The following is a 15,090-nucleotide window of genomic DNA, read 5'->3' on the forward strand; positions in this document are numbered from 1 at the left end:
TAAAGTATTAATTATGTCTACCTTAAACTATATACTAGATTATAGCTATGAAGTATTACATTTAGGCTATAAACTATTGTGTTTAAGGTTTAAAGTATTGATTATATCTACCTTAAATTGTGTATTAGATTTATGATATAAAGTATTACATTTAGGTTATAAAGTATTGTGTTTAAGGCTTAAAGTATTAAATATGTCTACCTTAAACTGTATACTAGATTATAGCTATGAAGTATTACATTTAGGCTATATATAAAGTATTGATTATATCTATGTTAAACTGTGTATTAGATTTCTGTTATGATGTTTTATTTACATTTAGGCTATAAAGTACTTCATGTGTTTAAGGCTTAAAGTATTAAATATATCAACTGTGTATTAGATTTGTGCTATGAAGTATTACATTTAGACTAAAAAGTATTATGTTTAAGGCTTAAAGTATTAAACATATCTACCTTAAACTGTGTACTAGATTAGTGCTAAGAAGTATTACATTTGGGCTATAAAGTATTGTGTTTAAGGCTTAAAGTATTAAATATATCTACCTTAAACTGTGTACTAGATAAGTGCTATGAAGTATTACATTTAGACTATAAAGTATAATTTTTAAGGCTTAAAGTATTAAATATATTCACCTTAAACTGTATACTGGATTTGAACTATAAAGTATTACATTTAGGCTATAAAGTAATGTGTTTAAGGTTTAAAGTATTGATTATATCTAGCTTAAATTGTGTATTAGATTTATGATAGGAAGTATTACATTTAGGCTATAAAGTATTGTGTTTAAGGATTAAAGTATTAAATATATCTACCTTGAATTGTATACTAGATTAGAGCTATAAAGTATTACATTTATGCTATAAAGTAAGGTATTTAAGACTTAAAGTATTGATTATACCATTAGAGCATCAGCTTGTTGAAAAACCACGTCCTTGTTTGATTCTTCTTCATGATACACAAATAATCATAGGATTTTTATATGACAAGCTACGGCTGGTGCAAACCTATCTACAACAAGCTTAAGAACCAAAAGGAAAAAAGGTTTTGCATTTTGGAATCATAAATATTGCAATGAGTGAAGAAGATGAAATCGAGTACAAACTGGTGAAATTCATTTGGCGGCAACTCGTAACTAGCACAGTGAGGGTGAGGTAAAGTGCGCAGAAGGAGTAGAGGCAACTTTTCAACATCTTCATCGGACCTTGCAACTAGTAGCAGAGGGTGAGGGGGATACTATAATTTCTTTTTATAATTTCTAACTAAACTTCATTTAGGATTGAGCCAGGGGAGGCTGGGGAACAAGCAAAAGCACATTCATCTCAAAGCACTAATTATGAATCCTAAAATTTGCATTTCGGATGCACTACTGTACATGGATATAATCACATTGAAAGTTCTCACAATGATCAACCTCATAGAGCTCCAATAAAATTCAAACACACAAAGAAATGGAGACCAATTATCTCTCAAATCTACAACAACCCTCTACAATTAACCTCCAATGAAGAAATGCAGGAAAAAAAAACTCGCAAAAACAACCGGCGCCATTGCATTTGAGAAATTACCGCGCAGAATTTGACAAAAACTCTTGTTGTTGTTGTTGTTTACCGGAGTTGAAGGATGCGGCAAAAAGTAGATGTGAGGAGGCGGAGAGCTTGAGCGGAAGAGATGGGAGGAAATGGAGAGGGCGAGCGGCGGAGATACGAGGAGGCAGAAAGCAGCGCAGATATGATGATATGGGAAATCAATCTTGTGGCAAAAACAAAGAGGGAGAATCGATGAGGTAGAAAAAGTGGAGGGTGAGAAGCACATGGTGACCCGAATAATAAGCGACCCGACCCGTCTCACGGATCGAGATCCGTGAGACGGTCTCACACAAGTTTTTGCCAATATTTAATATATCTAACACTTTTTTGCAATTCATATAATATATATACATCAATTCACAAATGCACTTTCACATTATTTAAACCATTCACGTGATTTAATAAACCATAATAAAAACAAAACGCTAGCATATATATATCAACAAAAAGGTCAGCCTCAAAACTGCAAACATATTAAAGAATTAATTTCTTCATAAACTTGAAGACGTAAACCAAAGTAATGAATTTAAAAATAAATATCAACCTTTTCAGAATGTTGAAGCTTTAAAAAGTGTTTACTCATGAATTAAGTACGTATATACCGTTGTGTCGTCGAACATTAAGTAGATTTATTTCATTTTATGATCCACTCCCTAGTGGGAGGAAGTACATAGTTATTTATTTGTGTATATCCACGTACATTTGTTATATATAGCTCTGCTATCAAACTAAAAAAAGTAACCATTAAGCCTTCCTAAAGTTGATTTCAAGAGGGGTATCGCTAAGAACCAAACGTCTCTGTCCACCTTCTACCGAAATGCCAACATCACGACAGATGTATGAACAGTAATTGCACACATCTGGACAAGATAGCAGCCTGTAATTGTTTCTTGTTTTTAAAATCTTGAACCAGTTGTTTATAGTTTGTGCACCAGGATTTCCTTTTTCTCCGCCTGCTGTTATGTAATGAGAATCATCGTACACCGAGAGATCGCCAACTATCGTCCAGACATTATTCTCGGGACATCCTGTGTATGCGTCGGGGAATTCAATGTTGAGGTCATTCCATTCACGAACCACACCTTTCTTCGGGTCAACTGGGTAGAACTGTATCGTGTTTCCCCACCAATAACGATCATCTTGAACCACACTTTGCGGGCAACTCTGACTTCCCGTGGAAGCTAGGTCCAACCCACCACCCTGGTCCTGGTGAACTGGTACAACGTAGTACTTGACACCAACTCGAACGATCTTTCCGTGCATATCAAGTACAGGGCTTTCTGTGTGTGATGGGCTTTTTGAGTTCAGTAAGCTTTGTGTGTTATTAGTTGGTAGCACTCTTGCTTCGGAAAGCAAGACCGTGAGAAGGAGAGAAAGTAATAAGAATGGTGTCTTCATTGTGAATACTGATTTGTGGGAATGTGTATGCTATTTGTGTGAGGATACGAGGGAATTTATAGGCAGTGACAGCACAATGGATTGATTACAGAGGAAAGCTTTTGTGAGTTTGAAATGGTTATGTAGTTGAAAGAATATAATATTTGGAGTTTGAATTGGCACTAACGGATTGATTTCATCATTAACTGTTTTTGACTAAACAATTAAATTTGATTTTCAGTGGACTTAACGCGTCTAGTATTATATACTTCATGTTAATTATGGATTAATAATTGTACATACGCTCGCCATTTTAATTTAGTTAGTCAGATAAACTAGACTTAGTCAATTTCTCTTGCCCTCTTGGTGTGTGTATGTGTATCGTGAAAGTATGGAAAAGTTTAGAGTCAATAATGTTTTTTAAGCGATTGATATTGTCAAAGTATAAGATTCAAGTTTCTCTGGTTTCGACAAGTTTTAGGACACCCCTACTATTATATATTGTTGGTCTTAGGCAAGTAGGACTCTATAAAAGGGTGTTGAATAGACTTTTTTAAAATCTTTAACTGTACTTTATAGACTAGAAATAACACTTTTGACGTTGACTTTTTAAGACAAACGACGTTGGTTATAAAAAATCGAACGTCGTATATTTTTAAAAAATTTTAAATGAAACATACGACATCAAATTTTAGCAAAAAATCAACATCGTCGTATATTAAATGCTAACCAAAAGGTTGAGCAAAGATGTTGTTGAGAAGTTGGCACGAGGAATGCATTCAAAGCCCTTGAAATAAAAGTTCTCTATAGTGGACACCAAACCTAGTTGACACCTAGGTTCAATGGGACAATTGAATTATGGAACGATGCGTGTCAGAGTGGAGTCTCGGACTCCCTGCCATTCCTTGTAAAAATAGTGACTCTAGCACGAGGCTAGCACGTTGATGCTTTAATGTTTCGAGTGTTGGTTGACATGTGTGAGTATGCGGGATACTCGGTAAATAATCGATCACCTATGTGATAGAGAAGTTGGGTCACTTGAAAGGAGAATTGATGAGCTCAATTCTTTAGAAATTCTTACAGAACTAGAAACGGTGACCCATGACCAAAACAGGCACACCCATGAGAACAAAACAAAGCTTGGAAGGTTCCTGCGTGGGATATGTCATCGTATACACAAAGGGTAGTCGGTTCAAAGACATCAAGTTCTACTTAACAGCTAGTGGAATATACATATTTTCGAATGACAAGGTTCAAATGGTAACACCTACCTATGCTATGTAGGGATCGACCGTTGAGCACATTCGTGTCATTTTTTCAACATCCCAGAAATCAAATTTCATTCATGTGGGGGATTGTTAGAATTTATAACTTAAATATGGCATTTAAGTGCTATTTTAATTTGTGGTACAAGTATATGTAAGATCCACTTTCAATTTGGGTCAGGTCAAAGTCGATTCGAGTTCTTCATAGTGAGACGGAGAGATTGATATATTGTACACTCAAAACGAATACTGTGTGAATGAGAAATTGATTCTTTAAGTAGACCCATTTGAGTTGGAAAATGAATGTGGAAAGACTTTGTAAGAGCAGTTGTCCTACATTGGTTTGGGAAGTGGGTTTGTACCACTATATATTCAAGAGTCTTTTAAAGTCATATTGAATTGTATAACATAGAGATTCTCTCTCGCGTGCAAGTTGTTCGGTTGTTGATTTTGAACGATTAAAATCTGGGTTTTCTTTCTCTCAAAATCGCTTTCTTCTAAAATTTTCTACCAACACTTTCGTAAAAGTTCGAAGTGCTCAGCATGTTGTTCTCGTTTAAGTGCTCAAACTTAATGTATTGATCCATTTTATCCTGGGAGACTGACGTTATAACACTCCTAGCACCCTCAGGAGGTATCGAATCGATTTTAAGGAAAGTGTGTGTTACACACGACTTGGATCATTCTTTTGTTCGTTGGGTTTAAACCTTAGATTTGAAAACCCTCTTTGGTCATTATATATATATTATATAAATTGTTTTGGTTTCATACCAAATTGTGGTGGATTAATTTAAAAAAAAAATTAAATCTTTAGTGCTAGTTTCGTACTATTTGGTTGGGATTACTTTTGTGAAATTATAAATCCCATAGTTTTTCGAATTATATACATTTTGTATATATATATATTTCGAAATATTCGTTATATCTAAAAACATAATAAGTTTCAATTTAGTTTAGAGTTATTTCTACTTTTGCTCCCACGAGTATGAGACAATTTCCACATTTGGTCTCTGACTATTAAAATTTTTAGATTTGGTCCTTCTACTTTTAAATTCCTACCACATTTGGTCCTTTCGATCGAATTCCGGCCATCAACAACTATTTTCCAGCGAATGAATTAAGTCAACGACAAATTTGCCATGTTACTTCTTTTAATTTAGAAAAAAAAAAAAAAACAAACAAACAAACAAACTGGACTTCGTTTTTTTCTGCGGAGCTTCGGCACAGCAAAACCGGCGGCAAACCATGGACCTCCGGCAATCATTATGAGGCTTGAAATAATAACTAGCAATAATAATTTCATGGTTAAGATTTGAGGTTAATCTTGGGCTTTAATTGATGGTTTCGTTGGCTTGTTGCAGCAATCTATCACATATACTGCTGTTACCACTATTTTATTTTGGGGCAAATGATGCAGCGCTTTCTGGGAGGACAACTGAAAGGCAGTATGTGCCTCTTGAGGAATACAGAGAAAATCTAAGAAAAATGGTTCAACACCTGAAGGTTCTAATTTTATTCTTCAGAAACACCATTTTACTAGATGCTACTCTTTTCAAAGTCATTGTCCTTCACATTTGCCGCCGGAGGTCCATGGTTGGCCGCCGATTTTGCTGTGCCGAAAAAAAAAAAAGGAAGTCCAAGGTTTTTCTTTTAATTAAAAAAATAAAATGACAAATTTGTCCTTGACTTAATTCATTCGCTGGAAAATAATTGTTGGTGGGCGGAATGTGATCGGAAGGATCAAATGTGGTAGAGATTTAAAAGTCGTGGGACAAAATATGGAAATTTTAATAGTCAGGGATCAAATGTGAAAATGGTCACATACTCGTGGGACCAAAAGTGGAAATAACTCATCCATGTTATATCATTGGTTTATGTCCGTTTTTTCTGTTTTTTTTTTACCTTATGCTATAAAAGTTGTACTACATAATTTTTTGGACAAAAATATATTTACCGTTATAACTTTTGTTATCTTTTTACATTATTATTGTCATGCACATGCATACACAATAGTTTTTCTTACAATCTTCAATGATAAGTTTGTATTCATCATTTAGATTTGTAATTAAATATTACCATATATAATTATATTTAGTAATTTCTCATTTCTTTAATTCTTACATCAATAATATTATTAATATGAATTATACAATTATTTATATATATATATATATATATATATATATATATATATATATATTATTTTTGGTGTATCGACTTATTAACCACCAACAAGTATGATTTCAACAGATCATTGCTAACAAGTCCTGTAGAGATCTTCTGTAGACTCAATCTGTAGATCCTAGCTCTATTGTGAGCTATATATCAACAAAAAATTATTATCATTAATTAGTTGAGGTCTACCAAATGTTCTATCATCTAGTAGCACTTGTAATTTGAAGTTTTTAAACTATCTCAGGCAGGGTATGGAAAATCCTCGGGGAAACAAATCCGTGGAGGGGATGAAAAAAGTTAGTAAAATTTAGTAGAGAGAAGAATTTGAAAAGTTTAGACACGAAATAAAATGTACGATCGTGAAGAAATAAAATACTTTATAGAATTTAGGTTAAATGTTGTATAGTTTAAATAGAGAGAAAATATATAGAATTTAGAAAGTGAGAGTCTATAGAGTTGGAGAAAGAAAAGTTTAGAGGTTTGGGTTTGAAATATTAATTTTAATTGTTTATATTTGATATGTCATTAAATAACCTTATATTTGTACTCATGCTTGTTTTTTGTTCAAAAGTAAAGGAAGGTTGAACAATGCGTAATTTGACATATCTTGATTCAAAGAAAGAAAAGATCGAGTAATGAGCAAGTAAGCATGAAAAGATGATAATCATGGGAGAAAACGGGACTTTAAAGTACAAGGAAAACACCCGAGAAGGAGCAAAACAATAGCGTGAAGGTGATCCAGAAAAACTCGCGCTGACATTCACACCGTGAGTCAGAAGTTGGGTTCGTTTATGATCAGGGGACTCACGCTGAGACTCACGATCATTGAACCTCACGCTGACACTCACACCGTGAGTCCCACTGTGACTCCTTATCCTAAAGGCTGCGAGAAGGCACGAAGTTCTGACTATAAATACCTTTAAATTTGTGTGGTTATTTTCTAGATACTTTTGAATTTCTGAACTCTCCGTCTAGATTTATATCCACAAACCCATCTTAGAACCCTTCTACATTGTAATCCATCATCACTAGAAGATTTAGAGGTAAAATCCTTTGTAATTACAACATTCAACTTCAATTTCCAGATTTCCTTTGTCAAGTTTAATCAAGTTAAGTTTTCTATTTCATTTTGTTGCTTCTACATATCTTGTAATTTTGAATTCCATGTTTAGTACTTCAACTACTTCTTGCTTTACATTGCAATTATGAGTAGTTAAACATATCTTGGGATTTCACTACAAGAAAAATGCACATAGACAACACTAAAAATATTACAGTTTTTAGCAAAAGTGTTGTCTTTTGTGTAAAAGACAATAGTTTTTGATAAAACCGTTGTCTTTGACGCAACACTTTTATCAAAGACAACGGTTTTTATTGAACCGTTGTCTTTAGTTTGTTGTCTTTGTGCATTTTATTAAAAGACAACACCGCAAAGACAACGATTTTTAAAAACCGTTGTCTATGTGCATTTTTTACAATAAAAGGCAACAGTTTTATGTAACCATTGTTGTTGGTGTGTTGTCTTTGTGCACCCATTTATGAAACCGTTGTCTTTGTGCACCCGTTTTTTTATATTTTGACAATGGTTTTATTTAACCGTTGTCATTGGTGTGTTGTCTTTAAGTGCACTTGAATACACAACACTACAAAGACAACGATTTTTTAAAACCGTTGTCTTTGCGTGTTTATTTTTACGGTTTTATTTAACCGATGTCGTTTGTGTGTTGTCTTTAAGTACACTTGAATAGACAACGTTTTTAATAAACCGTTGTTTTTGTGCATCCATTTTTTTAGACAACGGTTTTATTTAATTGTTGTCGTTGGTGTATTGTCTTTAAATGCACTTGAATACGCAACACTACAAAGACAACAGTTTTTTAAAACCGTTGTCTTTGCGCGTTTATTTTTTTAAGACAACAATTTTATTTAGCCGTTGTCTTTGGTGTATTTTTATTAAGCGCATTTTAATACACAACACTTCAAAGATAACAGTTTTTTAAAACCGTTGTCTATGTGCATTTCATTTTTTTTATTTAAACAGCGGTTTTATGTAACCGTTGTCGTTGGTGTGTTATCTTTAAGTGCATTTATTCCTACATTTGTGGTTAAGCTATTAGAAACCTTGGTGAAAAATATAAAAGGAAGACGCTACCAAGGAGAATTGTACTAAAAATTAAAAATCAAAACACTTCATAATACTTATTTTTTTTAAAAGGCAAAAAAAAAAAGAATTCTCCAAAGATATATAAGTATAATACATCAAGTTTAACCTAACATAATAATAATAATAATAATAATAATAATAATATATAAGCTTTGGGTTAATTGAAGAAAAAAAGGGAAAGTGAGTGGGAAGAAAAGAAACATATATTTAGTTTCTTGTTTTGGTGCGCAGCAGAGTAAAAGGGGGAATTAGGTTATGTGCGTGTTTTTCAACAACACTAGTTTCAACAATACTTAATAGACAGCGGTTTTTTAACCGTTGCCTTTTCTAGAAAAGACAACAGTTAAAAATCGTTGTCTTTGCGCGGGACTTACAATAACACCGGCTTCAACAACATAAATTTTACCTCAAAGGCAACGGTTTTTAACCGTTGTCTGTGAGCATTTTTTTTGTAGTGTTTGAATTGAGCTACCTTGAGTATGGATCCCAATATGAATTGAATTGCATGAACTAGGGTTTGTATTGTCTTAATGTTGAACTTGATTATGAATTGGGTGATATTGAATTGACTCTTCATAGTTATGGCCAAATTATGCAAGAGATAGTTGGAATTGGTGTTTCACCTATGAGAATATGGCTACACCGTAGCCATATCTCTCATATTTCTTACTCACCTTTAAGAAAAAGGGAGTTTGAAGGAAATAGGCACACAAAATATTTGTTGAATTGCCTCATATCGTCAAGTTGCCATGAGAATGAGACTTAGGATTAGTTGATAGTCAAATTGATCACGAGAGTGACATTGACACTTAAACCATTTATTTCCCCAAGTTCAATTCGTCATCAATCTAGACTTACATATCTTAAACTTTAGACACACATGAGATTTTATGCTAGGATGTTTGGTTCAAATCTCTATTTCATCTATTATCTTTTGATTCACTTATTTGTTAACATTATATATTATTAGAGTTAATTCAATTTTTAGTCCTAGATTTATAGGTGACAATCCGCTTTTAGTCCTAGTTTTTTCAAAACATTCACTTTTGATCCTAGTATTATTATGTAATGACCACTTTTGGTCCTCTATCAACAAAACAGTTTAAATTTCATAAAATACAAGGGCATTTTGGTCTTCAGTTATGATTTTTTTTCTAAACAACAAACATAAAAAATATAGCCGGTCAACCTAATTTGTATAAAAAAGATCGAAATGTCCTTATATTCAACTGCATTTCAATGATTTTTTTTACGGAGGACCAAAAATGGTCATGTCACAATAATAGTAGGACCAAAAAAGAATGTTCTGATAAAAATGGACTAAAAGTGGATTGTCACCTATGAATCTAGGACCAAAAATGAAATTAACTCTATATTATTATAACGTGCAATATTCAACTATCCCTTGGTTAGCTTTCAAACACAATATGAACCCGTGCTTAACCCATCATTACTTAAATTTCCTTAAAGTCATTCTTTGAGGACGATAATCTTATTTTTCCATCACCACTAAATCGACTTTCAATATTTGAAAGGAAAAATTCACTAAAATCTTTATAAAGACTTTATAAAATACTTTCAACTGTTTTTTTAAAGACTTTATAAAAAACTAGTATTTTCACCCGTGCGATGCACGGAATGGATTTGTTATAATATATTAAGAATATTTGGATCGATATATAATTATATAAATTATAACATCAAATGTTATATAGTGCGATTGAAGATATGTTTTGGATCGATTATGTTTTCTGATCTTATCCTTGTTTGAATTTCAGCAAATAATTGTTTAATTAATACCTAATATGTAGATGTACGTATGTGGTGCTGGAACTTTAAAGATTTTATATATCATTGTTTAGGATTTTTATAAATTGGGTAAATATGCTCGTTCTCTAGTAACTCAGTTATAGGAATCAATTGCTATTCTAACTTATATGTATGGAAGTATATTTTTCTGTAGACATATAACAATTTTTTCATCTTGAAAAAAACATAATATCACAGGTTGTATTTACACATTATTGAAATCTCATTGTAGACAACATTGGTAGTAGCAAGACAATCTTGTACATCCTCGTCTAGAACTAATTAACACGTTCAGGCTATCAGGATGGTGACTCGGGAGAAAGCCATGTACAATTGACCGTGATTAAAAACTGATTTTTTAGCAATAACCCAATGTGAGTTAATATTCGGCCCTAGCTTTTGTTGATAGTCATGGCATATGCAAGCATCAATGAGAATTATTTATGCTGGAAGTTGAAGGGCAATCTCGTATCAGATTGAGTGAAAGACATTCGAGGGATAAGAACTTTGGTTCCTTCATGTGTCCCATTAATTAATGTCAATTACTGATTAGGAAAATCATACAATCTCAAAATATTTAAGAATTTAGGAGTTTGTACTTCTAATAGATTTTCACCGTATGGTTCTGCCTTACACAAAGAGTTATAACTCAAATATGTTTGTCCTTTTGCATGCAATATTCATGTCGCACATGTACTGATTAATTTGATCAACGACATCTAAAGTCGGCGAGTGGATCATTGACCTTCCAACTGCGCCTCATTAAGCGTGTCATATCTTGAACTTCAAATTTTAAAAAATCACTTTTAATGTAATCAAAGCATTGAGTCATAACAATATTGACACTGAAATTTTAATTTTATAATCTACATGTATATATTCTGTGATTTTTTCCAATGTAAAACATATTGATTTTACCCATCACTAAATTTAAAAATGTTTCAGATTCCCAGGTATATATAAGTAAAACTCACATCTAAAGCCTAATTTTATTTTTGTCAATATAATCATACATATAAAGCAAGTATCTGACTATTGTGAGAAGGTAATAACATTGAGTCTACCATACAACATAAAACATTGTGTGATAGTGGGTAGTAACTTTGAGGTAAGACCATTCAAGCATATAAGCATGTTTCTAGCTTGTTTCTATGCTCTCAAAATTCAAATCATCATAATGACATCATGCAATAAACAAAAATATATCAGAAACCACACTAGACTGAGTTGCTGTTAACTCGGGGATTTTGCAAAATAAAGAATTATGTAATAAAAGACTATTTAAGGATTTTATATTATTATTTGAGGACTATGACAATTTAATTGATGTTATTTTTAATTTGGGATTGTTAAGACTAGCCTTGCATCTAATAAGTAGGATTAGGTGTGGCGGTAGCACCCTTGAATAAAGTTATTGTGGATTTTGATTATTATGAATTGAATAAATTTTAATATCTTTTTTATAGTAAGGCTACTTTTAGTAAGCCCCGGAATTTGAATTTGGGGGTGTTACACTCATACTCAATGTTTCTAACTCTATTCTTGAGAGTGAACCTAGCCAGAAGAGGTTTGGAGATGTCTACCTCTACGCAAACTCTCGCAAATAGGCCAAGGGATGCCATGCTAGTGGCCTGATCGACTTTCTTGGGAGTTCCAATCTTTTTTCCCACCCTCATCAAAAAATTGTGATCATAATACTCGATCGGGAGATAGGGAAAACGAACCCAGACGAGCAACCTTTGTGTTTCGTCGCGCACGGGATCGAAAATCCGGTTCCAAATCCTTGACTGCGAGGCAGTGATCCAGCACCGTCCATGGCCCTTCGTGTTTTGCATGCTCATAATCAATCACAGACATGAACCGAACTAAGTGGTATATATCCGTTTTGGAGCGCTATAAGGTCCATACATGCCTTAGGACTCAGATAGTTCTTAGATACCGTAGTAAGTAGTTATAACCCACTGTCTTCCCTAGAACTTTGATGATCAATGTGTTCCTCCATCTTCCCCTGATTCTTGCCTTCTCTTCCTTTGTCAGCCTGATCACGGGGCAATCCGGATCGTTGTCTTCCTGCTCGTCAGCCTCATCATCAGAAATCTCCTCAACATCATATCCTGCTGTATCACTTATTCCAATTAGCGCCTTTCTAAAGGACACAACTGGTTTGGCATGAGTCATGAAATTGGACATACATAGATTATAACGTGCAATATTCAACTATCCTTTGGTTAGCTTTCAAAAACTATATGAACCTGTGCTTAATCCATCATTACTTAAATTTCCTTCAAGTCATTCCTTGAGGACAATAATCTTATTTTTCTATCACCACTAAATCGACTTTCAATATTTGAAAGGAAAAATTCACTAAAATCTTTATAAAGACTTTATAAAATACTTTCAACTGTTTTTTTAAAGACTATAAAAAATTGAATGGAATATTTTCAAACATTGAAATTCCTTTAAAAGTATGTATCAAATAATACACCACTTTAAAAAATTAAGAATACTTCTACGGCGAACACTTGGCTACGCTTTTGTCTAAAACCAAAGAAACTCCTACTACACACGAGACAAGGTTTTTGACCATTTACGTTATGAAAAATGCAAACTAACAAAGAGTGGTTTATCATTTAAAAAATGTCGGTGATATCCAACTAGACATCATTAGATAATTCAGTAGGAGGGTCATGGATGTTTATCCATTCTTTATTTCTTCCTCCAATTAAATTTGAATATAAGTACGATTAAAGTTGGGAATTGAATATGTTTTCTGAAGTTCATGAAGTATTTTTTTAATATACGCGATTTCTCATATCAATTAAATTGATTAGTTAAAAGTAAGCAGATTCCTTACGCATGTATATGGACATTTGATTTTGTCTGCTGATGAGCGACTAAGTTATAGTAATTTCCCCTTGTTGGGATGTAAAGCTTTTAAGTTTAGAGATTCAACATACGTTTGAGGGAAGAAAGTTAGATTAGTGAAAAGTCAAAACCAAATAATAAAAACAATCCGTTGGTTTCAAACAACATAAGTACAGTTACGTAACCATTTCAAACTCTCAAAAGTTTTTCTTGGAAATATAAATTAAAGAATCCTACCAACTTGCCCACAAACATTTCAGATCTCCTATAAATACAATCTTCTTTCATTCAATTTCCTCACTCCAAACACAAACATTAACATACATTGCGCCAAAATGAAGACACCTTTCTTATTCCTTTCTGCCATTATATTCTCCGTCCTACTTTGCGAAGCAAGCAAGTCTCCAGACCCGGTGCTTGACATCAACGGCAAAATCCTCCGTACTAATACCAAGTACTATATCGTACCACTACATGATCTCGTAGGTGGCGGGCTCGACCTAGCTTTGTCAAGACCAAGAGGAGATACTTGCCCACAGAGTGTGGTCCAAGATAAAGTTAACAAGTCAGGTTTGGCAGTTCAATTCTACCCTGTAAATTCGAAAAAAGGCGTGATTCGTGAATCAACAGATCTCAACATCGCATTTCCTGATGCACACGCAAAATGTCTTAAATCCAATATTTGGACAATAGAGGGCGATGTCTCATGGTATGACGATACTCAATACATAACAGCAGGGGGACAAATAGGAAACCCCGGTGAACAAACACTAGTCAACTGGTTTAAGATTGTGAAAACACCAAATGCCTACAAGCTGAGGTTTTGCCCAGATGTGTGCAGTTCCTGCGATTTTGTGTGCCAAGACGTTAGCGTTGAAGACTTACAAGGAAAGAAGCTTTTAGTTCTGTCGAATCCCCCTCTAGAAATCGCCTTTAGGGAGGCATAATAAATCACTAAAAAATATGTACTTCCACTTTATTGAAAGCTAAGGTTTATTTTTTTTTTTATTTATTTTTTTTTTTTTGCAATCCAGAATTATGTATGTTTTTCTGGGTTAGTTTAATTTTTTTTTGTTTGCCTTGTTTTTTTTTTTTTTTTTTTTTTTTTTTTTTTTTTTTTTTTTTTTTAACTTGTGTTAGTTAAAAAATAAAGTGTTGCTATTTGTTTGCTTTAATTTGATATCCTCCTTTTCTTGTCACACTATCCTGTTGTGTGTTATTTGAAATAATAATAATATAATAATAGCAAAAATAAAAGTATATATGTCGTTAAAAAATAATACTTCCAATGTCGCATTTTACTTATCTTGTTTACTAGTTAAAATATAAGTTTTATTAACATTATCTGATTATTTTTAAATTTAATAAAACTTTTGATGTAGTTTATTAATATATATAAATTTTATATATTACTCCGTAATAACAAACTAAATATAATAAGACATTAAATTGCAAAGCGAAAAGGGTCAAATAGATCCTCAAATTTTACACCAAAGTGAAATTAGAGCCTAAACTTTTTAAAAGTGCAATTAAGCTCATGAACAAGTCATTTTTGTGCATTCAAATCACAAAATCGATAATTGACCTACAATAGCAGGTAACTCGACAATGACGATGCTTTGGTGACCTGTGACGGTCACAGGTCGCCTTCTATAGCGGAGAAGGAGACCACTGGTCGCCATCTTTGGCGACGAATGCAACCAATTGGTTGCTTTCTCATGCAACCGAATGTTCGCTTGGAGAAGGCGACTAGTTTGTTGCCTTCTCCAGGCAACGGCCATAGTCGCCCTCTCCAGGCAACCAAATGGTCGCCTGTAGAAGGTGACCATGGATCGCCCTCTCTGCC

General features: G+C 33.3%; 2 protein-coding genes across 2 annotated transcripts; one reads left to right on the forward strand and one right to left on the reverse strand.

The window, feature by feature from the left end:
* Positions 1 to 2,280: 2,280 nt before the first annotated feature.
* On the reverse strand, positions 2,281 to 2,970 carry LOC115995540 (kunitz trypsin inhibitor 5-like). The gene has a single exon (XM_031234593.1). It carries the CDS (start codon positions 2,850 to 2,852, stop codon positions 2,334 to 2,336), a length of 519 nt encoding a protein of 172 aa, XP_031090453.1. The 5' UTR covers positions 2,853 to 2,970; the 3' UTR covers positions 2,281 to 2,333.
* Positions 2,971 to 13,546: 10,576 nt separating this feature from the next.
* On the forward strand, positions 13,547 to 14,229 carry LOC115997616 (kunitz trypsin inhibitor 5-like). The gene has a single exon (XM_031237206.1). The coding sequence runs from the start codon at positions 13,580 to 13,582 to the stop codon at positions 14,189 to 14,191; it is 612 nt and encodes a 203-aa protein (XP_031093066.1). The 5' UTR covers positions 13,547 to 13,579; the 3' UTR covers positions 14,192 to 14,229.
* The last annotated feature ends 861 nt before the right edge of the window (positions 14,230 to 15,090 follow it).

This window comes from Ipomoea triloba, chromosome 11 (assembly GCF_003576645.1).
Source record: "Ipomoea triloba cultivar NCNSP0323 chromosome 11, ASM357664v1".
NCBI classification, from domain to species: domain Eukaryota; kingdom Viridiplantae; phylum Streptophyta; class Magnoliopsida; order Solanales; family Convolvulaceae; genus Ipomoea; species Ipomoea triloba.